Source organism: Anomaloglossus baeobatrachus, chromosome 5 (assembly GCF_048569485.1).
Source record: "Anomaloglossus baeobatrachus isolate aAnoBae1 chromosome 5, aAnoBae1.hap1, whole genome shotgun sequence".
NCBI lineage: Eukaryota > Metazoa > Chordata > Amphibia > Anura > Aromobatidae > Anomaloglossus > Anomaloglossus baeobatrachus.
Window position 1 is genome coordinate 327,976,874 of NC_134357.1, and position 27,276 is coordinate 328,004,149.

The 27,276-nt window shown below is 42.5% G+C and overlaps 1 protein-coding gene across 1 annotated transcript in view; it reads right to left on the bottom strand.

Annotated features, from left to right (window-relative positions):
* Window positions 1-27,276, bottom strand: part of LOC142310068 (uncharacterized) — a 41,461-nt gene that overhangs the window by 9,711 nt on the left and 4,474 nt on the right. Inside the window, exons 4-11 of the mRNA XM_075347537.1 lie at window positions 22,806-22,901; window positions 19,971-20,090; window positions 16,697-16,763; window positions 12,411-12,471; window positions 10,527-10,612; window positions 9,079-9,219; window positions 7,440-7,484; window positions 5,311-5,454 (exon numbers count right to left, since the gene is read on the bottom strand). Coding sequence (XP_075203652.1) covers window positions 5,311-5,454; window positions 7,440-7,484; window positions 9,079-9,219; window positions 10,527-10,612; window positions 12,411-12,471; window positions 16,697-16,763; window positions 19,971-20,090; window positions 22,806-22,901 — 760 coding nt within the window. The remainder of the gene's footprint in view (window positions 1-5,310; window positions 5,455-7,439; window positions 7,485-9,078; window positions 9,220-10,526; window positions 10,613-12,410; window positions 12,472-16,696; window positions 16,764-19,970; window positions 20,091-22,805; window positions 22,902-27,276) is intronic.

A 27,276-nucleotide genomic window follows, 5' to 3' on the forward strand; every position in this document is an offset into this window, starting at 1 on the left:
CGCTTTATTCTCATGTGTGAATCACAGTATTTTTTGGACTATAAGACGTAACTAGGTTTTAGAGGGGGGGAAATAGGAAGAAAATTATTGGTCATGGCGCACTGTTATAGGGTTGGATCTGCTGATGACCATGTTATGATCCAAAATTCTGTACTAATGTCCCCCATCCTTGGCTCCTTCCAGGTATGTATGTCTTCCATTCTGGTGTATATGTCTTCCATCCTGGTATGTATGTTCCCCATCTTTGTCCCATCCTGGTATATATGATGCCCATCCTGGGTCTATTCTCGTGTAAATGGCCTCATCCTGGTCCCATCCTGGTATATATGAACCCCATCCTGGTATATATGTTTCCCATACTGGGCTCATTCTGGTATAAATATCCCTCAACTGGGAATACTGTGTATCATCCTCATCCTGGTGTATATGCTCCCTATCCTGGTATTTATGTCCCCCATCATGGGCCCATCCTGGTGTATATACCTCCCATCATGCTGCACACATAAAAAAAAAACAATTCTACTCACCTTCCATCCGCTCTCCCGTGCGCTGTGTCATCTTCCGATGGTGGCAACTGACTTCAGAGTGAAAGCAGCGCGGCGCATGACGTCAGTGCCATGCACACCCAGACACATGCTGACGTCAGCTACCAGAATATTTACTGCTCCCCATGCCTGGAATTATGAGCACTGGGACAAGTGAATATCCATTTCATTAATAACGTACACATGTGATCGCCAAGCAGCTCCAGTAAGCCGGCGGCTGGGTGATCATATGTGCCGCTATTAGAGAGAATGAATATTCACTGTTCCTCACACCCTTAAGCTAGCCCATGTCTCATTGCATGTCTTCAGTGCAGAGATGATGGCTATATTATGGGAGTGAGGAGCAGTGAATGTTCATTTTTTTTTTTAATAGCAGTCACACTATTAGCCCTGGTGCCAGCTCCTGCCTCTTGTGAACCTGGTCCTCGCTCCTATGACCCGCTACACTGCATCACTCCCCTCTGCATCCACAGCCAGATACAACTGGACTATAAGAGGCACCCCACACTTTCTTTCAAAATTTAGAGGAAAGACGTGAGTCTTATAGTCTAAAAAATATGATACTTCTCCATGTCAATATAGTACACTTAGCACCAAAAATGTAATTGGACTCTTTCGCAAATATAGAGGAATTGTGTCTCGATGTAATACACTTTGAAAACATTTTCCTGCATTTAAATAGCGTAAAATTTGTGTTTTTTATTCCAATTGTAGTGTGTGTATTTCTGAACTCTAAATATGATGCTCTCCAGTATTCTCTGGGTAATGGGATGAACGTTGTATGTGAAAAAAAAACACTCAGTGATATAGACTTAAGCTACTGACATTCTGACTACTCGTATAACGTATAGCCACAATGGATTCTGCACAGGTCCATCTGTTGACTCTTGTCTTTTTTTACTTAACTGATAAAATAAACTGAACGTGAAAAATTAACACTTCGACAGCAATAATTCAAGTGTTGGCCATCAAAAAATTATTCACATAGTTCATCCATATGCTGACAGAGTGACGTCTACTTTGTCAATGGTTTTTGTAATATACAATAAGGGGACAACTTTGGGGGATAAAATATGGGAGATCTTTCTATTTGACACTACTAATGATGATCAACTTGGATGTTTAATCCTGGGGATGTCTGCCATTCAGAGGCCGGTGACAGTGTGTTGTAAAACTTGAATTGCTAGTGTGGCGCTCCTGAGGCTTCCGTCGCCACAGGGACATTGCACCCCAGTCAGAGGTGTGATGTCCCATCCTGAGTAAGGAAAGGGGTACATGCCAGTTCACAGGCAAATCTGCACTACACCATTGTTAGGTACACACAGGGACCAGGGACAGTGGCAGCAACCCTCCCATGCTGCATGCTGGGAGGGGCCGTAAGACCCATCCCTGCTCCCATAGGGTGGTAGCTTAGCAACTGGGGGGGGTGGGAAGAGCCAGAGAGTGTAGAGCAGAGAGGAAGGTCAGAGTTTCAGTTTACCTCAGGGAGTGAGAGAGTGAGGAGCCAGCATGTAGCTGTGAAAGAGAAAGGAGCTCTGTGAGTTCAGAGTGTCCGCAAGAGAGAAAGAAAGCAACAGAGAAGGAGAAAAACAGAGAGTAGAAGAAGAGCTCCAGTCAGGCAGGAGCTAAAGAAAGAAGAAAGTGATGCTTCCTGGTGAAGACCCTGGGACTCGGAGGGTCCAGGTGACACCAAGCAGGGAACGAAGGGATTCCAGGGCCACAGATAGCTTCAGAGCTGATGGCCAGTGAAGTCAGCTGAGAAAGGACACAATTAGAGGGGTGCACTGGCATTTACCCCCAGATCTACCCGGGATCGGCGGAGGTCCCTGACGGTGGTCCCAGCAGTCCAAAGGCTCCTGCAGGCCTTGACAAGAACTGTGAGTAAAAACCTGGAACTGCACCCTCTGGAGTTGCCTCAGTTATTTTCGCCTGCATAGACACTTAAAAGCACTAACAGTGTCCCCGGGGCATCGCTCCACCTGTGGGGAGCAGGACCATCCAAGCTGCCATTCCATCAGCCCCGGAGGCCCCATACAGCAGCGGCAGCTTAATAGCCGCAAACCACAGGTGGCGTCACGAAAACATAAACTTTAATTACTCCCAAGTCACCAGCCATATTAACTGACACCCACCAGGGCCACGGAGCCGGGCCCCGCCACCACCGACGATCCCCGGACTAGTCCGGCCCGGCACCGGGTGTCCCATAGCCCTGGGGTGGGCGAGTCAACTTGGCGTCACGAACAGGATTTCGTGCCCGGTCCCACCGGGTACTGTGCGCCTGCAGAAACTGTGCTTAAAAGACTTTCCCTGTTTGAAAACTGCCGCCGCCATTAGCCTCGCTGAGCGCAGGAAGAAGGGGGGCGTGCCCGAAAAAGAGCGCGAAGGGAGCGCGCCATCAGAGCAGAGAGCCGTTAACCCCGCGCGACCCAGAAGGGAATTTGAAAAGAAAATTTACTGCTCGGCAGTTGAGCTCGCTGCCTAGAGAAAGGAGAAGTCGACTTACCGGCCGGAGAACGAGGATCACGGAAAGACCAAGGGGGAGCGGACGGAAGATGTCTGCGTTCAGCCCTGTCGGCGGGATGGCGGGACCCCGAAGTGGAAGAGGCGGAGTGGCTTTTGATGTGGATGATCGCGGCCCGAGTGAGCTCCCCGCGGGAACCGCTGCCTGGTTGGAGCGGAAGCTGGGTCGATTCTGTGTCCGGGTGAGAGCGCAGACGCTGCAGCAGGTGCTCGACTGGAAGGCGAAAGTCCAGAGGATGGTCGCCGTGGTGTGGGCCCAGGAACAGAGAGCCGCCGCAGCAACCGTGTCGCGTGAAGATAAAGCCACGCAGACCCCCACGGCATCCCTTCTCAGCTGGGAAACAGAACCCGACAGCACCGTGACAAGTGAGCCCTGTGTAGCACCACTCCGGGATCAAGAGGTACCGTGTACGTTGCCCCCGCCACCGTTCCCGCTGGAGGTCCAGAGCCCGGGGATGTATTGTGCCTGGAGAGGAAGTCCGGTGTCCCGTACGACGTTGGCACAGTGCGATCCCCTGCATGGTAACCGCATCCGTGAGTTAACCCCTGAAGTTAAAAGTGCCAGTTGAAAGTTTTAAAGGGCCCGCTCCAGAAATTATGCCTCCTGCCTTTGTTGAACGTCCCTAAGTTCTCCAGGAGATGCCACCCAGCACGAGAGGTGGAAGGAGGAGGACCTTGTCTGACTTGTTGACCGCCGCTGGGTCGGAGTCCCAGTGGGCGCCATCAAGGGTCGGAGCCCCTGGTGGAGGACGACAAGGAGTTAATGGAGTGTTGACAGTACATGGCCCTTGTTCTTTTTGAAGATGACACCCTATCCCTGAATCCTTGGCCCCTGTTCTTTTTGAAGATGACCCCCCCCTGTTTATGTGTTACCAGGCCACTGGACTGGAATGTGGTCCCCGGTGAATGTGTCATTTATGTGCCTCCCATAAAGGGATGTAATGTCCTAAAGTTTTAATGTTTTATGCATAACAAAATTTTGCAGTTTCTCCCATTGTTTTTTTTTGTTGTTTCAGCCCGAGGACGTGCTGGGATTCGCTGTGGGGGAGTGTGGCGCCCCTGAGGCTTCCGTCGCCACAGGGACATTGCACCCCAGTCAGAGGTGTGATGTCCCATCCTGGGTAAGGAAAGGGGTACATGCCAGTTGACAGGCAAATCTGCACTACACCATTGTTAGGTACACACAGGGACCAGGGACAGTGGCAGCAACCCTCCCATGCTGCATGCTTGGAGGGGCCGTAAGACCCATCCCTGCTCCCATAGGGTGGTAGCTTAGCAACCGGGGGGGGGGGTGGGAAGAGCCAGAGAGTGTAGAGCAGAGAGGAAGGTCAGAGTTTCAGTTTACCTCAGGGAGTGAGAGAGTGAGGAGCCAGCATGTAGCTGTGAAAGAGAAAGGAGCTCTGTGAGTTCAGAGTGTCCGCAAGAGAGAAAGAAAGCAACAGAGAAGGAGAAAAACAGAGAGTAGAAGAAGAGCTCCAGTCAGGCAGGAGCTAAAGAAAGAAGAAAGTGACGCTTGCTGGTGAAGACCCTGGGACTCGGAGGGTCCAGGTGACACCAAGCAGGGAACGAAGGGATTCCAGGGCCACAGATAGCTTCAGAGCTGGTGGCCAGTGAAGTCAGCTGAGAAAGCACACAATTAGAGGGGTGCACTGGCATTTACCCCCAGATCTACCCGGGATCGGCGGAGGTCCCTGACGGTGGTCCCAGCAGTCCAAAGGCTCCTGCAGGCCTTGACAAGAACTGTGAGTAAAAACCTGGAACTGCACCCTCTGGAGTTGCCTCAGTTATTTTCGCCTGCATAGACACTTACAAGCACTAACAGTGTCCCCGGGGCATCGCTCCACCTGTGGGGAGCAGGACCATCCAAGCTGCCATTCCATCAGCCCCGGAGGCCCCATACAGCAGCGGCGGCTTAATAGCCGCAAACCACAGGTGGCGTCACGAAAACATAAACTTTAATTACTCCCAAGTCACCAGCCATATTAACTGACACCCACCAGGGCCACGGAGCCGGGCCCCGCCACCACCGACGATCCCCGGACTAGTCCGGCCCGGCACCGGGTGTCCCATAGCCCTGGGGTGGGCGAGTCACTAGATGTCGCCTTACTTACGATATATTTTTTTCATGGTGTTTGGGCATATCATGATACTCAAACTTATGAACAAATTTTAAAAACAAAAAATGGTTAAGTTTTTTTTTTTCATTGCAAAGTTCTATTAGTTTGCTTTCATATTTTATACTTACAGCTGAAGCTTGGACATACACAGTGCCACCTGCTTGGATAGAAATGCCTACTGCCGCTGTTACATAGACTCCAGCACTTGAAATTACACAGCTTGTCAGTTCTCCAAAGTTCAAGTTAAGATAAATGCCAGCGGTCACACCTAACTGTAGAAAAGCAAATTAAAATATAGTTAACTATTCAATAATTAAAAAGCAAAACCATTGATGTCGGGTTCAAATCCCACCAAGTAAAACGTCTGTAAGGAATCTGTATGTTCTCCCTGAGGTTCCATAGGTTCTACAGCAGCGCAGAGACCATGTTTTCCTTTCCTTCCTTGTCGTTATTGGGTTTTCTGCAGCAGTTGTCATATACAATACGTGTTCCGTGTTGTGACTACCATAATCAAAGAAGGTGAGCAAGATATCACTGCATATCATCTCAGTTATCTGGAGAAGACCCTAGTGCCCTCTTTGTTTCCTATAGCTCATTGTCTCATATCCAAAGTCCATTGCATACATAAGGATGCACTAGAATGGGTTGCAACCTTAAGAAATGCTGCTGGAGACATGTCGCTCAAACTTTCAGACTGGACAGTAGCATCATAAATAAGTATAACGTATCGGCTCAGTCAGCCTGATAGGTTTACAAACGGATATGACCAGGAAAGAAAAAAATCAGCTCAGTTAGCCTCTCTACTCTGCTATATACAGGTACAGCAGAGCAGGATCGCTGCAGTGCAGGTTTTCTCCCTCCAACTGCTTATCTCATTGTGTAGCTTTCTCAGGCTTAAGCCCCATTCTATTGCGTGCCTAGATTGGGTTGCAGCCTGGAGTAGGTGACAGTGGCCAACCTGGAGTATTCCTCAGAGAGCCTCTTTAAATATCTAGTAAGAGAAGAGCTGAATTTGTCATCTGTTCTTTTTGCACCACTTGTTATGCCCACTTTAGCCTAAAGGGTTATTCTCGTGTTAATAAACTGTAATAGTAGAGAAATAAGTAAGTTTGCAGCAGACTTGCTTTTTCTATCTGCAGTGATTTTTGTGCTGTGATAGCTCTTGTGTTAAACTGTTTACAACTCACTGTCAAGGAGATTGACCACAAAAGCCTGGCCAGTATTCCTAGTGCTCTGATCTCTATACAGTAGTAAGGAGCTGCTTACCTGACCCTCCCTGACAGCTCCTGATCCACAGTATATATCATAAATGTGCATGTCTTCAAATGCGGTAATGCACATATGATAAAATACTCTCATAAAGTGCTATAGTGTTTCTGTATATTCTTATTAGAAAAAAATGCCATAGTGCAAATTCACATCAATTAAACAGCCCATGTCAGGACAATCAAATAGACTATAATAGCCGCTTCTATTGTAAGAGGTAGATAGAGAATCTCGTAGGCTATGTGCACATGTTGCAGATTTGGTGTAGAAATGTTCTGCATCAAATCTGTACCTTCTGGCAGAAAAACGCACCAAAAAACTCCTCCTCCATTTTTGGTGCTTTTTTCCTGTGCTTTTTCTTAATGAAGTCTTAGGCTAAAAAACGCAGGAAAGAACACCCCAACAATTGACATCCTGCCTATTATTTCTGTATTAAAATCTGCACCAAATCTGCAAGGGAAAAAAAATGTAACCAATGTATTATAAATGCAATAAAAAATAGGATATAAAAAAATAGGTCCTTATACAATTGTCCAAAGTGTGCTTCAGATCATCCCGGCTATATATATATATATATATATATATATATATATATATATATATATATATATATATATATATATATATATATATATATATATATATATATATATATATATATATATAATGAGAGAGAGAGATGTACGTATAGCAAAGTGAAAAGAGAAAGTTACTCCATAACAAACTTGGCTTAAGATGTGCCAGGATAATACAGAAGATAGGTTCTAGGTTCATGGCCCCCAGGAGTGGAGTATAGTCGAGGATTACTATGCGATCCTCACACAAGTGTGGCTCCAGCCTCAATGATCGGAAACAAATACCTACTTCGCTGTATTACACTTGTACTTTAAGAAACATTGTTTTATTTTACCTAAGTCATGTAGATTCTGTAACAGATCATTGATGAGACACCAGTAATGAAATTAGATGGCAAAAAAGTGAAGATACTTACACTGCCCAAACCCAGTGAGGTGCAGTCTGAGCTGCTTAAGGCGACCTGTAAACCAAGAAAACACATTTCTTTCAGGTGGGTGATCAACTGTATTATTTTATCACAGTGCCAATACATACGGTAGTAATAAATGAATGGCAACTGTATTGTAAAGCATTAATGGTATTTTGTAATTAGTTTTTTCTCTTTCAACATTTTTTCGTGAGATTTGTTTCTAGGAAAACTAAGTGACAATCAGTGTGTTTTATCATTACCAGTCTTACTGCTGTCAGTGTAGTGGATTCCTGAAGACACACAGCAAGGCGAAACATAATGCGCCAGCAAAAGAAATTTTTAACTTTATTAGCATGAGGTCATGCTCCCACGGGTAGAAATGCTGCATGATTATCCTTCTGTGCGTCCGCACCGTAATACTCAATAGTCATCTACCCTGTCTATTATGTTTTTGCTCTTTCAGTGCAGATTTGACACCTTGCAGAAGATTTATAAATACGGTTTAACTTTTTGTCCTTCTTCACACATCCGTGTTTCCGGTATGTGTGGCATCCATTTTTTCATAGATATCACACATGGCTATTATAACCTATAGAGCAGCTCAATTTTTAGATGGACTATGTGTCCTTCCAACACACATAGTGACATGTCCATTTTTTATGGCAGAACGGATGATAATGGCCAATAAAACTCTTTGGGTCTGTGATATGTGCAGCACATGGATTACATCAGTGTACCATCTGTGTGCTGTACGTGTTTAACATTGTAAAGTATAGAATGTCATCCTTTCTTTATCCATACTAAAAAAAACTCTGATGAATGAATGCAAAAACAGACACATGGATGACACATTGATGATACACTGATCCAAAACACTGACTGACATTGGTACAGATTTTTCACGTATGTGTTTTATATGGATGTGTGAAGGCGGCCTTAGACTAAATAATGGCAGTATGAGTTCGCATTATTCCCTGCACATGTCTACTGATCTGATTGTCAGACATGTGATGCTAACGGGTATGGCTAGATCAGAGATTGGAGATCCACCCACACCTGTTAACTAGTTGGATTGCACTGTCAAACTTTGGCAGCATGATCTAACGCATTCTGGTGGGGATCGAGCCATTCGGAGGCCCAGCTCCTTCATCAGGTGAAAAATCACAGCTGTACATCTGATGAAGGAGCTGTGCCTCCGAAACGCGTAGAAATAAAGATCACATGCTGCAGATACTTCAGTTTCTTCTTCACAGCAGAGCAGTTTTTAACACTTTCCCTTCCCGCATTGATTTTAGAGCCTCTTTCATGAGATCCAGAGCCCGTTCTTGGTATCACTGAGGCCTCAGCGATCAGTAAGATCAAGAGAATAGTGGTGTGAGAATATCCCTTTAATACATAATGTATTATATGTGTCACTCCAAATTGCCTTTTGAGCTTACAGTTTTATTTCTCACCTGAGAAAACCAATGAATAAGGAACTTAAAAGAACAATATCATGTTTCTTAATAAGGACACATGTTAATCTATGTCTAACAGTTTCATTTCTTGCCCAAAATTAATACATGTTTCAGAGTTTTAAAAAATCTGAAATGTTTATATTTTAACATCCAAATAAATATATGAAATCCTATACATAGGACATTACCTTAGTTTGCAGATTTGCTGCAGCCAGACTAATCAGTTTTGCTGCAGTGTTTTCAGCCATTTGGAAAACACTAACTTCAGTGCCTTGAGAGGGTGTGACTGGATAATTAGTATTTGATATGCTAAAGTCGTCTCCTGTGAGCTGTAAGAGATAAACATTTTTTTCATCAAAAATGTTATATTAATAAAAGATATCAGTTTATTGTGGAATCAGAACAATTATTATTCTTTCCTTCTCTTAGGTTGATTTCAGTAGACTAAAGGTGACTAAAGAATGAAGAAGAATGCCATGTATGGATAAGTTCTCAGTAAATATGAGCAGATCTTTTTAAATGTGAATTCGCCGGGTTTGCCAAATTTTTCCCAAAAATGAGAGAGACTGATTAACTGCACTAGAGCGGGTGATGTGATAGCTGCAGGGAAATATGGTGAAGGCCATGGCTAGCACCATGAGACTCTTAAGGGGGCTTTACACGCTGCGATCTCGCTAGCGAGATTGCAAGCTATGGTACCCGCCCCCGTCGGTTGTGCGACACGGGCAAATCGCTGCCCATGTCGCAAAACCTCGCTTGCCCCGTCACACGGACTTACCTGCCCTGCGATGTCACTCTGGCTGGCGACCCGCCTCCTTCCTAAGGGGGCGGGTCGTGCGGCGTCACAGTGACATCATACGGCAGGCGGCCAATAGAAGCGGAGGGGTGGAGATGAGTGGGACGTAAACATCTCGTTCACCTCCTTCCTTCCGCATTGGCGGTGGAGGCAGGTAAGGAGATGTTCCTCGCTCCTGCGGTGTCACACGCAGCGATGTGTGTTGCCGCAGGAACGAGGAACAACATTGCTAATGAGAGGTAAACGATTTTTTGTTTTAGGATGACCTCTCCGCGGCAAACGAGTTTTGCTGCTTTTGCGATCGTTTTAGATCGCACATAACTGTTACACGCTACGATATCGTTAATGACGCCGGATGTGCGTCACAAACAACGTGACCCCGACGATAAAACATTAACGATATCATAGTGTGTAAAGCCCACTTAAGTCTTCAGGAGTGTGTAAAATAACATCCGACATTTTTTTTTTTAGGAGATCAAATGGCAATTTTTGAACCTGTGAATGTTAGGAAATTCCACTTAAAGTTGATGCCTCGCAGATCGATGCTCATCTCTAGTTGATGGATGCACAAGCTTTAGTTAATTTGAGGGGACATTTAAGGGGCAAAGCAACTATAGTCAATGACGTATGAAGTACACAGCCATACTTGATGTAGAGCCAATAAATACATCTCAATATCTTCTACTTTTCAGTCTACTTTTTAAATGATAAATTGCTAAAGGTAATCAATGAAGCACAGGCCTGTAACGTAAAACATTGTTGCGGAATGGGTCATAGGTAAATGTGAGCAATGATTTAGGAAACAAATTGTAAATGGAATAGACATGAAGATTAACTTACGGAATAGGAGTAAATAACATAATTAGTAGACGGTGTTACCGACTGGTGGTAGTAGCTGCATGATACTCCATTAAGTTGGAAAACGGCTGCAAAAAAAATCAAAGAAGAGGTTAACTTTGGTTTCTTTACTTTTCTTGTAATGCATACCTGTTGGAGTTCAGCAGTTTCCATTTATTACTGCCTGTCTTAGCATTACCGATAAGAAAACTATCGTCTGATAACTGAATAAACAATTTACTAGTGTTGTCAATGCTCGACCATCATGTGTATGTGGTGGTCTGTTCCACAGTGATCTGGTCATTTGGGTGGGAGATGCCCTGTATGTCGTAGAATATCCTGGTGCACACAATGAAGGAGCTCTTTAGGGCTTGTTCACACAAGTATATAAGTCCGACGTGTGCCATTTTCAATGGGGAAGTGCAGATGATCGATTTTTTTTCACTGACAGAATAAGTCTGTGGCAAAAATCACAACATGTTGTGATTTGAATTTGAAATTGGATGAAACTCCCCCATTCAAGTCTATGGGTGTGAGAAAAAATATTGGATGTCACAATATAGCATCTGATTCTTACGAATACATTGGAGTTCTGTACTATAGGAAACTGTAAATGGTCCTGTAAATGATTAAGAGATGCTATGGTAAAAAAAATGGATTGTATACAGACAGCATGAGGATGACAAGTCATCCCACTTTTCTGAATGAAAATCAGATCTATTTTTTTATACTGTCGTCTGACACTAGCCATATACTATGGGATTTTTCATATGGTTTTCAGCGTCCACCAATCAAATGCATATGAATATCAAGAAAAGGTATTAAAATTAACCCATGAACTAATGTTAAAAATGCTGCAAAATCCATACTTTTATGTTTCACCATCTTTACGCTGAATATACTTTTAATTATACTTTTAAAAATTCTGAATGCCTGGCATAAAGGGGTCGCACTTAGTCAAATCTCGGTCTTTTTTAAATTTGCTTCACTATTTGAGTTCATGGCCCTGATTTTTATTTTTCGTTACGCTTCTTTTTGGAGTAAAAATGGCTTTAATAATGACTTTTACGTGTGCACTTTTATATTATTTAACTTGTGCCATTTTACATTAACATTAGTAGGTTTCATCTGTTTTCTTTTTGTTCAACAATGTGGACAGTGTGTATTATCCAGATGTTTTAGCCTAATTCATCATTTTTTACTTTACTAAATATTGCAACATTTATTGTACAATTATACTCCAGTATCCCAGTGGAGTAGAAAATCTGTCTAGTTTTATTATTGCCCAGGTGGAGAATAAATTATAACATTAGGATCATGTAACTGTTTGGTCTAAAAAGGTGCAAAACCAGAAAAAGACAAAAAAGAGCATGTTCAAAATTCATCAACCCATATGCACCATTTTGAAGAATTTACAACAATTGAATGAAGAATCGGGGCCTTTGGGTTCACCAAGAGTACTCCTTGTTGTACGTCTATATACTTTCTTTTGTGTTTTGGTGATTTACTGCCTTCTGTATGCATGGTATTAAACAGATGAAACATAACGATTTTGTGTGGTTAAGGCTACAAGTATTCAAAGTTTGAAAATTGCATTTTTTTTTAACAAATTATCACCAAATGTCCAAGTGCAATTTTCCATTAAAAATAACACTGTTTCAGGTTTAGTAGGATAAGCTGAAGCATTTCAGAGCTATCACTAAATAAACACATGTCAGATGTGAAAAATGGGACTTGGTCATTATGGTCATAATTGGCTCAGTCACTAAGGAGTTAAATTTAATATGCCGTAAATGTATAAGGTAGGATACCCCTATAAGGCTAAAAATATAGCCCTGACAACAAGAATGTGTAATGGGTCTTTATAAAAGTTGAGTTATTACTTACTTGTGACTGCACTGGAAGCCGTATTTACGACCCCTTCGACTACGACAAAAACAGATTTCACCTAAAATGTTAAGAAACACCTTTTGTTTACACAGGAAGTATCAGACATATTGGATACCGTATCAGATCAGAAAATAAAATGTTATACACGCCATCTTTTCCTGTCATTGTTTGACTACAAAGGCCAGAAAGACGATCAAAAGGATCTTTCTATTTTCTTTTCCAATGGATTAATGACTTGCTGTTCATATGTTTAGAATATTGAGTGTCCTAAATGCTTCAGGCTTTCAAAGACGCCAAGAATTTAAAAGAAGTAACTTGCCTATTCTTCAGGCATCTTCCACTAGGAAGACGCTCCACACTGTGCAATAGAATTCAGTGGGAAGGTTGAAAAGATGCTCCAGCATTTTTTTTTTTTAAGTGTTTTGTAAACATTTTCGTCTAAAAAAAGTAAATGTTTTATTAATTGTCTTGTGGATTTTAGATAAATGACAGGAAACTGCTAATAAGAGATGCCCCCAAAAGGCAGAAATTCCTGAAGCATCCTCTACCTGAAAATCAGATGTGTTTGACCAGTGTGTGAACATACCTGATGGTCTATACTCGTAAGTGAGTATACCCATAGTCATCTTATAAATCCTCCAAATGGAAATGTTTACTTAGCTGCAGTGATAATGTGTGACACTATACCGTGATTAGTAGAGCCGTTATATGGTGATACAGAATAAATAGAAATTAGCTAGGAATCAATGGCTGATGGTGATAGAACAGCAAGAAATTAAGTAGTGGGCTCTGAGAACCAACTTTCATTCTGTAACGCCACACATGCTAATGGAGAGAAACTAGTATCACCTCTAATCTTCTAATAGCTTGATCCTGGGCTTGATCGACAGACTCCATAATGGTACAATTGACTTTTCAAACATTGCACAATTGGTGAGGTACAGTTTAAAGAAATCTGCACTGATCCTGCTATATTAGAAATTGTGGGTAGTCAGAGAAGCTGATACATTCCTTTTCAATTTAAAAGTAGCATATACTCAACTATGGATCACCGGCTGCTACCCCTACCTATAGATCTACTCCTGCCCTGGGTCCCCCATCAGTCTCTATTCCTGCGGTTGGGTGCTGACCAGGAAAATAAAGAAGAGGAGACCAGATTGGGAGTAGGTACAATTTTTAATTTAACAACTTAACCACATCCAATCATGTCACTGGCTTTTAACATCATAATTGATGTGCCACTGTCCATTACAACGTGGAAAGCCAACGTATCTTCCTCCGAATATTGTAATCCCAGGGCTACTACTGCTTGATGGTGTTAAGTTCCCCCTGCGAGGAAAGATGTTGCAGTTGGAACTAAGTTAGTGTCTGCAGTGGCTCAATTAACTCCTATATTGACTACCAGTCTAGGACTGGGGAGCCTTGGGCCCACCAGTAGCATTTACTCAGGTCCGACTGATTAGCTACATCCAAATATTACATTTCCCTCATTCCAAATTTACTTTAACTTCTATATAGTAGTAATCTGAGTAGTTTGTTAAATAAATGATGAGATATTGTCTTATCTGTACATAGAGAACCAAGTATATTGTGCCAACTGCTGCTCATATTTTGAAATTGGGGGCCCATGCCTGCACAGGGGCCCACCGGGGAATTCACCGGTTCTCCTGTGGGTCAGTCCAAGCCTTGTAACTGTTGTATGTAACAGATTCTCCCTTTGTTAGGGATACTTTACACGTTGCGACATTGCTACCGATATATCGTCGGGGTCACGTCGTAAGTGACGCACATCCGGCTCCGGTAGCAACATCGGAACGTGTAAATCCTAGTTGCAATGATGAACGAGCACAAAAGCGAACAATATCGCTGATCTGTGTAGCGTTGTTCATTTTCATAATGTCGGTGCGGCCGCATGTACGATGTTGTTTGTCGTTCCTGCAGCTCCACACATCGCTGTGTGTAAACCCGCAGGAATGACAAACATTTCCTTACCTGCGTCCCGCCGGCAATGCGGAAGGGAGAAGGTGGGTGGGATGTTATGTCCCGCTCATCTCCGCCCCTCCGCTTCTACTGGACGGCCGATTAGTGACGTCGCGGTGACGTCGCTGTGACGCCGAACGCACCTCTCCCTTGAAGGAGGGATTGTTTAGCAGTCACAGCGACGTCGCCGACCAGGTATGTGCATGTGAAGCTGCCGTAGCGATATTGTTCGCTACGGCAGCAATCACTACATATTGCATGTGCGATGGGGGAGATTGCTATTGCGCTGGACATCGCTAGCAATTGCTAGCGATGTCGCAACGTTTAAAGCCCGCCTAACTCCATCATCTCGCTTAGCGTGATCGCGGGTTGCCAATGGTTGCTATGACAACCAGAGGCCTGTTCTCCAGGCCTGCTATAGGTCAAAGCATAATTTTGTAAAAAAACGTTTGTGTTTTATAAAAATTTTAACATAAAACACAATTTTTCAGAAAGAAAAGTTGATAGTTTAATAATAAAAAGAAATGCCCACATGGTATCACCACGTCCTTAATGAATAGTACTATGAAGAATCAGTACTACACAACTCCTGACAATTTTCTTCCAATATATAATTTCCTAATTTTTCCTAATTAGGATTATTTTTAATTCAAATGAGTTTAATTTTTTATTTTTCGTTTCAATGATCACATATTAAGTAATGAATAGAGTAGGGAGTTTAAGCTTTAAACTTTAAACTGTGCTACTTTATCAATTACAATTGATGTCTTTTTGCTGCTTTTTCTTTATATACATATATATATATATATATATATATATATATATATACATTCTATTAATTTTTATTTTTTTCCTTCTAAAGTAGGTTTCTTTCATTTTGGTGAACCAGTCCAGCGTCCGCAGCTTGCTATAATAAGACACCACACACTGAGATTTTCTATTCAGTGAGGTGTGCCAGCTGCCATCAAAACTGGGCAGAAACCTGTTACCATAGAAGACTGTAGCATTAGCCTTGTCATCGATTTCATTCTGGCAGTTAGGCACCATGACAGGAGGCTGGAAATGGGTATCAGGCAGCCTTCGCTTGTTCATTGATCAAGTTCTCTAGATCATGGAACTATATACTGAAAATATCCTTTGCTTTATGACTAATGTGGGGTTATAAGTATAGTTATGTTAACTTGTCTATTCCCATGTTATACGGCCTCAGTACTGCCAACCAACACAAGGTGTTACCGATTTCTGATTTACAGTTTCATATAGGAGAGAGTGGTTTTAAGCAGAGAGACAGTGTTGGCGGGGTTAACTCTAGTGCCAGCCCACAGTGGGGTGGAGTAAAGAGAATATAGTGAAGGATATTTCCTGGGTTTAAGAGAGCAGTTGTGTAGTGGAAGCTAAGGCAGAAGTCACATGCAGGAGGAAGCAGAGGTGACGGAATCTGAGTGCAGATTTTGTTCTATGGAAGTGAATTGAGAGACAAGGGGGGACCTTCCCCCTCCCCCCCAAGCAGGCTGTGTGAAAAGGTCCAGTGCAACAAGGAACTTTCTTTTAGAGAAAAAGAGGCCGCCCGGTTTAGGGCCACTGGTACTGGAGAATCAAATCTAAGAGAAGTAGCATAGTCATGCTGGGTACCCTAGGCACAGCGAAACACATAGACCCATGTGGTTAGTTACCAGTTGGATAGAGATAAGTCCCTCCGTGGTAGCCGAAGTGGAAAGAATAAGTAACATGTCTGCAACTGCAATGGAAGCGCTGGTCTGTGCCCAAATGTCAATGCTTTGTAGGAAACATTGTTTGAAATGTGTGGCAAGCAATGTGGCATGGTGTTGTAAACTTGTTAATAGTAAAGCGCATGCAGTTTTTAACAGTGGCAGACTCTTCCTTAATGACTTTGAACGCGGTACCACACAGTGTGCATCAGATGATAAGAAGCCGGAATTCGGGTGAGAGGAACCAGTGCCATGAGGTAAAGCTTCCACACACTCAACCCTTGTTGGTAGCGTGCCGGAGTGAGGAATCTGAGCCTCTTGTCCATGGCTATCACATCGAGCAGCTTACATTAGCATAGTGAACATCCCACACTTGCTGTATATAGTCCTTTCTATCTTGGAGAGGGTTGCACATAAAAGGTGTCCTGATATGTAGGTGAAATTTATTTAGAAATTACCCAAGCTACCATTTCTGAGATAGGATTATCCTTTAACCCATTTTTACCTTACTTTCCCTTTACCCACTCTCAAAATAAATGAAGAAAATAAAGATGTAACTAATGTTTGAGGATTGTGCTTCTGATCTTTACTTACAGTTACAGTCACAGTTTGCAGAACTGCTGTCACAAGAGCTTGACCTAGTGCGATATTAAGGTTTAGTCTGCAAAAAGAATAACGTTATCATCATTAGTGAGGACAATAAAATATACTTAGGGAGTGCAATAAACAACTGGAAGAAGTTTGCCTTTTTGCTTATTTTGCTAGTTCAATAGATCTAGGAAATTGTTTATACTTAAAGGAAAATTCTATTTTTGTAGCATGTTAGTCAATAAATAGAAAGTAAACACAAGTCTGCAGGGTAAAACTGAAAAGTAAAAGGTAATTTTTTTATACTTTCAATGGCTGAACTTAAAATATCAAAAAAATTCCATCACGTACAGTTTTTTCACAAACACGGACAACACAGGCTTTCTTGGGCGGCAAGGTGGCTCAGTGGTTAGCACTGCAGTCTTGCAGCGCTGGGGTCCAGGGTTCAAATCCCACACAAGGACACCATCTGCAAGGAGTTTGTATGTTCTCCCCGTGTTTGCGTTGGTTTCCTCCGGGTACTCTGGTTTCCTCCCACATTACAAAAACATACTCATAGGGAACCTAGATTGTGAGCCCCAATGGGGACAGTGTTGCCAGTGTATGTAAAGCGCTGTGGAATTAACAGCACTATATAAATGAATAAATATTATATTATATTATTATTCTTGCACCATACTTTGACCCCTTTGCGTGACTTATAGTGGATGACTACGGTATTAGATTAATTAGAAAGCATCGAATCATGGCATTCACTGATCAGCAAAAGAGTAACAATGTTTTGAACTTTTGACTTTCAGGCTCCATATCTCACCATCCACTACAGCTCTGAGCTTGAGGCTACCTTCATTTTATAGAAAATCATCTTGGCTATCTCATACATAAATTGGACTTTCCATTATCTAGCATATAATTAGTTATTCAGATTGTCATGTCACTGCATTGTTACTGTTTTCTTCCTAAAAATTTAATTTTTACTATTTTGTTAGTATTTTGTAAATCCACCTTTAGTTTGAACACTGCCTAATTCCTTCTGGTATGTTCTACATCAGATTCAAGCATGATTCGACTGAAATCTGATCCCAGGTCTCTTGTACACGTTCTCAATGTTGGTGCATGCTGGTCGACTCACTTGGGTATGTATACAGCTTTCTGTTCACCTCTATCCACAAGTGTTTGATTAGAGTGAGGTCTGGGAACTTTGGAGGCCAATCCAGCACTTTTACTTCATTGTCATTGAAGCATTTATTTGCCAATCTTGATGAATGCTTTTCAACATATGCTTCACGTCATTGTCCTCCTGAAACAATATGTCGTCCTGTCTAACGCATCGTGCTCCAGTGTGAGAAGTAACTAGCATGTAGCTCAGCATTGAAACCACCATCTATCCTAGTAGGTATCCAATGCCTTTGGCTGTGAAGCACCCCCGTATCATCAAGCTTCCTCCACCCGAACTTAAGGAGTACTTTGCACGCTGCAACATCGCTAGCCGATGCTAGAGATGCTGAGCGCAATAGTCCCCGCCCCCGTCGCACATGCGATATCTTATGATAGCTGCCGTTGCGAACATTATCGCTATGGCAGCTTCACACGCACTTACCTGCCCTGCGACGTCGCTCTGTCCGGCGATCCGCCTCCTTCCTAAGGGGTCGGGTCGTGCGGCGTCACAGCGACGTCACACGGCAGGCGGCCAATAGTAGCGGAGGGCCGGAGATGAGCGGGACGTAAACATCCTGCCCACCTCCTTCCTTCCGCATAGCTGCTGGACGCAGGTAGGAGATGTTCCTCGCTCCTTCGGCTTCACACACAGCGATGTGTGCTACCGCAGGAAGGAGGAACAACATCGTATGTCCATCGGAGCAAAATTATGGAAATGAACGACGTGACACAGATCACCGATTTTTGACTGTTTCACGCTCGTTCATCATCACTGATAGGCTTTACACCTTGCGACATCGTTACTGGTGCCGGATGTGCGTCAGTTTCGATTTGACCCCGACGATATCGCAGTAACGATGTCGCAACGTGCAAAGTACCCCTAACAGTTCCTTCATTTTCTTGATCCGTTAAACCATTTTTCCTTGTTTTTTCCAGACCTATTTGCACCCATCAGAACCTAGTCTATTGACTTTTCTCATTGCTCCTAATGACCTGTTTCCAATCTTTTTCTGTTCACTTTTCATGCTTTTTGGCAAACTCGAGCCGATACTTCTTATGGCGATATTGAAGTCAAGGCTTCTTCACCTTTTTTCGGGTCACCTTTCTAGACTTGTGAAATGTGCATAGCACAGTGCTTGCATGGATGTCTGTGATCTCACTATTACTAAGAATATGAGCCACCTCCACTATTGTCTTTGTCACTCAAGAACTGATAGACCTTGTGGTGAGCCAACTTATTGACTGCGATATTTTACCTGGACATCAACCTTTTGACTTTTAAATGGATGGATGGATGTCATTTCATATTCTTCCAACTGTCATGGCACTCACATGATGCAGTTTGGCAATTATCATGACCCAGAGACTGCTTTCGATGAGCTGGATGATCCTGTTAATCTTTTCTTGGAAAATCTTCTTCATGGCTTCTCCTGGAATTCGAACGAGTGTCCTTTCACTTGGAAGCAACCTAATAGCACAAAAATCAACTATGCCTCTTTTATCAGACTCCGTGCTGTTATGCCTTGTGTGTGTGGGACAGTTTTCAGCTCTGCTACTTTGCTATATCCAAAACCTCTGATTATATCAAAACAGATGAATCCAGTAAACTAAGTGATATATATTTGGAAGCAGAGTCTCTTTGCCTATATCATGCTGCACTCAGAGGAGGTAGCAAAACCTTGCTGACAGATTCCCTTTAAATCCAAATTTAGTGCCCACAAAAGCCAAACTTTGTTGATACAACTGTTTCTCCTCTTCTCAAATTGATATTTCTCACTTGTCTTATTTACTGAACGTTTCCTATGTCATGTTGTGAATAAATATTTGACTGTTTAGATACTATGTTATACCAAGCCTGATGAAGAGACCTGAGTAGTCTGAAAAACTCACTATTTATTACCATCTTTTCAGGCATCCATTAAAAGTAGAGACAAGTGAACCCGTGGAAGTTCAGGTTCGCCGACTTCAGACGGACTTTAGATCAATATATCAATACCAATTATAATTAATAATAATAATAATAATAATAATAATACAAAAATATCAATTGTATAAGACAAACTAGGTCGCATAACTGGAAGCATCATGAAACTACTATACCTTCTTTTCTTAGTGTACTTACCCAGTTACTGATAAATTGATCACTACCAAGTTCACGTTAAAGATGTAATGAGGACAGCCATTCAACACATCAAAAGTAATGGGAACGCTTATGGTAACTTGGATGTTAATGATCGCAATCCTTTGAAGCAGAAAAATGTACAGAATGGATTTAGAACTTTTCCATGATTTTACTTACCGGAACAAGCATCCTTGCAAACTATTGAAGACAGAGTTGATTAACTCATTGTGTTACACTGATAAATAATTGTTCACAGCTATCACTATATTAATCATATATTCCGGAATATTATACTTGACCATTAGTGATGAGCAAACAGTTCAGCAGTTGATGCTCGGATGGCCGCGACTCAAGTACCCAAGTGTAATGGAAGTCAATGGGGAACTCGTGCATTTTTCTGGAAGATTTTGATACTTGAGTCCCCGATTGACTTGCATTTTACTCAGATACTTGAGTCACACCCATCCGAGCATCCAACTGCTCTATAAGAATACCCGAATACTAAACTGTTCGCTCATCACTATTGACCATAGGTTGAATATTTTAGCAAAATATGCATTACTGTTTCAGTGTAAAAATATTCTTTAAATTATAGTACATATTCATTGCATTATCATGTTATTGTGTAACCCCTTCACGCTGCAGCTAGTTTTTTATTTTTGCACCTTAGTTGTTCAGTATGGTATCTATTGATTATAATTAGGGATGAGCGGACTCGTGGATGTTCTCGTTCATTGGGTTTGACCGAACTGTAGTCCAAAGTTCAGTTCAGGTACCAGAACTCTATGCGAATTTGAAGAAGAATCCTATAGGCAACAACAGGGACCCAAACTTTTGTGCTGTATAATGGTCATAGTAAGGGCTAGGGGGCTGCAAAAGGAAGCAAAATGGGGGTAAGAGCAGGATAATTGCTCTGTAAACAAATGTGGATATGGAAATTACTTAAAATAACAAAGTAAAAAAATAAAAAATAATAATCTTGAACCAGGAAGCGGAGGTCCAAGTGGAGGAGGGGGTTGAGGAGGAGATGGACTTAGCGGTGTAGGTGGAAGAGGCGGAAAGGGCAAGCTCAGGCCATGTGTCCAATTGCCCAGAAAATAAATGGTGCAGACCCAATCACGTAGTATGTGGAGATGCATGGACACATATTCTTCCATCGTGTTATGCAACCCTGCCTCCTGCTAATACGGAGAGTGGTGCTGGATCTTGTGGCGTGCTGAGAAGGTTTTCCCACATTTTGGCCATGATAACCCTCCCTTTCAAGGTGATGCCGGTGCCTCAGCTGCTTTGGCGACTTTATGCTCCAGTGATGGGAGTAAGGATGGCACATTGTCCTTATAGCTGGGATGCAACAGTGTGCCAACCCAATAATCAGCACTGGTAACAATCTGAGTAACTCGGTAGTCATTGCGCAGGCACTGCAGGATGTATTTGCACATGTGTGGCAGGCTGCCCAGAGGCAATGGCAAGCTTTCTTGGAGGGAGGTGTATTGCCTGTGTCCTCTGTATTCCCTAGCCACACTACAGTGAGCCCCTGAGCTGCTTTAAGTGCCACCCTGCTGTGAACACAGTTCCTCCTCCTCCTGCCCCACCTCTTTATCCTCCAAAACGGTCCCCTGGCTATACCATTGTGTACCTGGCTACTGTTGTTACAGGAACTGACCCTCTGAGCCATATGAGGATGACTGGACAGATAATCGTGGGAATGGCCCCTATTCCTTCTCCTCTTCCTCTGGTACCATCACCTCATGAATCATCGCATGAAGCATTTTTTCAAGAAGGCATAGAACTGGGATAGTAATGCTGATGATAGCATCATTAGTGCGGGCCATGTTTGTGGATTATTGAAAGCAGTTCAACATGGCACACACACATGGAAGCCCACACATTGGTTGTGAAATTGTGTTATTCCGCAGAGCGACTCACCCATGCATGCTGCAACTGAAATTCCAGTGCAGAATACTGCCACGGAGCCTGCTTTCAGAGTAATCATGGTTGTTGGGTGAGCTTGCACATTAGTCCTCTGGCAGGACCCCACCATTGAAAGGATCCACAAGTGATCTGAGCATAAGGTTTGTTTTTTGGCCCTGACATTTGCTAATGCACCAGAATGCTGGAGGTGAGGCAATCAGCCAAGGTATTGCATGTTAGCACATATTTTGCAATTGCAAGAACACAAATTAAGAGAGGGCATGACAAGTCTGAACTTACCCCCTGAGGAAGCTAGACATGAAACGTGTTGCGGTAAATACCGAGGCCTGGTACTTTACCAAAATTTTGGTAAGAACTGTATGGGCATTTGTGGCAATATATGTTAAAGTATCAGGTTATTACAAATTATATAATAGAGCTTTATATTGTGGATATTTAATCCATGATTATTGGTCTGGTGTCCCTCCAAAAAACCGTTGTGTGACAGACAGCTTCAATGTTTGGGACAGCAGTATGTCAGTGATGCTAAAGTTTTGTGAACATTGGATACTGTGTTCAGAGTTTGATTACAGTGTGATTCGACTCTCTTGGATAAGTAGAAGATGGAGATAAGATGCACGGAAATTAGACTGCACTCAGATGTCATCCAAGTGCAGTCAGATATTTTCAACGCACTCACTGACTTGCACAGCCAAGTGTGATGTAAATATAAGATCAACCTAGGGCATGCTGCATTTTTCTAGGACAGACTGTCCGTGGAAAAAATTAGACATGTGCATGGCTCCATAGAACAACATTGGTCTGAGTACAATCCCAATGATTTACATATTTGCATATCTCCTACAGAACATTTCCAATAAAGGCAAAACTATAATAATAAAAAAGTTTTGAAAGTATACTTACTCTGAGCTTTTACAACCAAGATTGACTACAGTGTTTAATTTTGTACCATCGTTACTAAAATAGAGTTGCGCTACGTTTGCAGTGTTAATCACAAGACTGTAGAAAATGAAAAAAAAGTGAAATCAAAGTTTTTAGTATCAGTAGTTTATTATCACATTAACAATTAAAAAATAGGCTACAATATCATATGTTTAAAGAGGTTGTCCAATCTTAGGCTACAAGTCTGCAGACTTTTGAACCCTCATATCATGGGCACTGTTCGCTCTGGGGATTCCCTGGTGCCAAGAACAGCAGTTATGTGACCACAAGTATACAATATGCATACTCGCGGCCACATTCAGACTAGACTGTTTCCGGCCTCACTCAATACACTTGCATTGAGCAAAACCGCTCCCATCTAGTCAGAATGTGGTCGGGAGTATATATATATTGTATACTTGCGGTCACAGGACTGCCATTCTTGGCACTAGAGATTCCCCGCGCTGCGCGGATGCAAAAGATGTGGTATACTTTTCCTTGACGATATTGTAAGTAATAAAGATATTATTCCTTTTGACATATTACTTAAAAAATACAATCTACAAATATCAGAGAAATATAAATGGACTCGTATATGGGAGTTTCTCCAAGAAACACATCTTCTATCAAAAAAATTACCCACCTTCATCATAGACTTACTAAACAACCCATTAAAGATAGGCTTATGGAATACCAGTAACATATATTCAATTTTTAATGATGACTATACGTTTAAGAAATTGAAATATATGGAATTTTGGGAAAAACAATTGAATACGACATTTCAATCTAACAAATGGAAATCTCCGTTAACCTATACATACTCGAATTCTACCTGTATATCCATACAAGAATCTTATTATAAGATTCTGGTTGAGTGGTACTATACCCCACAAAAACTACATAGATTATCTTCTCAAAATTCTGATTTATGTTGGAGAGAATGTGGAGAGAGAGGTACTACCAGTCATATTTTTTGGAGTTGTCCAAAACTGAAGGAATTGTGGAGAGATACAGAAATTCTCCTCCATAATGTATTCTCAACTGAAATTAGTCTCTCAGAGGAATTAGTTCTGCTATCAATTGGGATAGATGAACTTAACTTAAATTATAGACATATTACCTGTCATATCATACAAGTGATTAAAAATCTCCTCACTGCCAACTGGAGAAATACTAATGTTCCATCTATACATGAAGTAATAGAAAGAATTTCCTCTCACAATCTTTATGAATTTAAGTTTGCTTTGAAAGATAGATTATATGATAAGTACTCGGTGAGATGGAACCTTTGGTCAAAGAAGTTCAATCCCAATCTTATTATATTAAATCCTTGAGTTAGTGGAGCTACTAGCTGTAAAAATGATTTATTCCTATTCTCCGTCTTTTTTTATTCTAATAGTTATGTTTAGCAATTTATGTGTTAAGAGATTCAGTTTAAATTTTCAGCCAAAACTGTACTGCAACTCTAGTTTACCTTTTTCTTTACTGCTATAGACTTTCCCTCTCCCCTCTCCCCCCTCCCCCCTATTTTTTTTTTTTGGTTGTTTTTTTTTGTTTTCCCCCTTTCCCCTGCCCCACCTTTTCTATTTCAAAAATGTAATGTTAATTTAACTTTAGATTATAATGTGACTAATTGTTGTTAAATTTTACTGTGTGAACAATTTGTTTTGTTTGAACCAAATTTTAAAATAAAAAATATGTAAACACAAGTCTGCAGAAACATAGACACTGCAGACTTGTAATTTAAGGCTGGTCAACCTTTTTAATACCAACCAAAAATTCTCCTGATATGATCAAAGGAAACCTTAACAACCTTTTCATAATTATTAAAAGCTTCTTTTTTACTATTTTTATATTTACTATTCAACTATGAGGTATTTGCTATATAGCTGAAATAATTGATACAATATATTATATCATGCAAACAGAACATGTGTATTCTTGACAAGGGTATGTTTAACAAGCAAAGTATATTGCAATCACCCAAATGGCCTCATTAGTATAGAATAGTAAACAATATACATTATTGTTGTCTAAAGTGACAGGTACATCCATTGCCACATGTCCTACAGTCTATTCCTATATTAGCAACTTGCCATAATAAGTAAGGTGCCTATATATACGTCACCCGGCACCTGCTGATCTGTGGTGGGCATATGTAAATTGGCCACTATTCTATCTCCTCCACCGCTTCCTGAGGAAGTGATGCATCGACACACGCGTCTGAGCGTGAGGCACGCTGGAGAGACTCTCCTTACTGAATTGTATGTGCACTCAGCCTTAATAATCCTATGTTTGATGGCATAGCATCTTTCTTACTATAAATAATGTAGGGTGTGTTAAAACTATTGGACAATTGATCAGGTTTTCATAGTACTTGGTATGGAAAAACTGACCATTATACTTAGTAACATCCTGCATCCAGAAAACCCCTTTCTTATAGGTACCTTACTTATGGCAAGTTGCTAATATATGAATATACTCTAGGACATGTGGCAATGGATGTACCTGTGCCTTTAGACAACCATAATGTATATGAGTTTATTATGGCGATTACGTCCATATCCATATCTTCCACTATTTCATTATAAAATTGTATAAAAGCCTTGAATTTTTCTGTTTTGCAAGGGTAGTTGGCAGACCCTACACTTCCAGTTCTCCTGCCTGTCTCCCTTTTTGTCACTCTCTGCCGGCCTCTGATCTCTGAAGGAAATGTCACTCTTCTCATAATGACCCGTGCCCGAGATTATGCTCAGGCGCTGCCATTGACCATATCGTCATGTCTGAGGGAGCAGTGCGTGCACAGATGTACAGTTTGGTTTGCGTAACGTCATCAGAAGCTTACTCCCATGCACTACACTTCTGAGGAGACAATGTAGCGCCCTGGGGAACCAGATATAGGCACATATAGGCCCCCGCATAACACCAGTCCCGCAACGGGTCACAGCAGCCGACCTGAAACCCGAGCCACCTCCCTTAGGGCAGGACGGACACACTAGTGGGCGGGAACTGGCAGTAGGAAATGCCCATCTAGGGGTCTGGAGAGCCCGGGGCGGGAAAAATGACAGTTTAAGCTCAGAGACTGAACTGAGAGGTCAGGCAAACTGACAGGCGTCAGGGTAGTGGCCCTGACATCCCGGCTAGGTGGCAGATGGTAGCCACAGTCCAGCAGGAGATGGGAAGACAGCTCGGCAGATCCAAGGTGGACTGGGACAGGGTAGGAGCCCTTCCGGTACCAACACTGGAGACCCGACTGGAAACCATGTGCACAGAAGGGGTTACTTGGACCCTGAAGCCAGGACTGTCACCGATGGCCTAGCTAATTAACCAATTGAGAGCAGGATTTTAGGTCCTGTCCCAACCTAAGTCCCGAAAAGTAGACAACCACCCACAGAGGGATAGAGCCACCACCAGGGCCTGTAAATCCCATGGGTCAGCGTCAGATGGGCATGGCTCCCAACAGAAGGACCGGGAGTGGACTCCCGTGTTTTAAACCAGGAAGTTCCATCTACAGAACACAGAGTGCAGAGGAGAGAGATTGCGACTATCAACCCGGGTGTGGGATCAGGATACACCCGTCTGCGGCAGACGGCCACCATCACCTTGGTTTACCACGGGACTTGTGTGCTTTAGTCGACCGTGGGTAACATCCCCAGCCTGGCCGGGTGCGCCGGCCCCTGCAATCACCCTCCTCAGCATAGACACACTGGGCCCCGGGACATCAATCTCTACCCACGGAGGGGTTAACATCCAGCTGCCATACCATCGCCCCGGGAGTCCCACAACCATAGCGGTGGTGTAACATATCACTACACACCGTGGGTGGCGTCACAGACTGTTTACCATACATCCCATACAAATACGTTCCCTTTTCAGTTGAAGTGTCAGCGGGACCCACGGGTCCAGTAGAACCCCTCGGGCCACACCGTAGATCCGGATCCGAGCAGCCCGACGGCTGGCGTGGGGGTGGCACAACAACTCCAGGGAATGAGCACACCAAGAGAACAGTTACTGAGGCAAGAGTAACCTGTCTTCCAGAGACTGGAGGATGTTAGCATGCACAGAAAAAGAGAGAGGCATAAAGAGCATTTAGAGCATGTCCTCTCCCTCTGCACTTGTGATTAAAACTTCAAGGCTGGATTTGTCTTCAATTTCTAAATAAAATAATACAAACAATAAGGATTAAAGGACCTTTACACTCATGTCTTTAGTTAAGGCGGGTTTAATGCCCTGATGACAGGTTACCTTTCAATATAAGGAAAATATATGAAACAAAAACATGACGTCATCCACATCCCCGGGCAAAATCTTGCACCTGCGCAGAGACCTCGCCAGTTCATTCATGCATGCGCTCCGATGTATTTACATAGAGTGCGGGAGAATATAGAAAGGTACTTGTGGGGTGTATAGGGGGAGTCATGATAACATGCACCTTTATAGAATGCAGCAC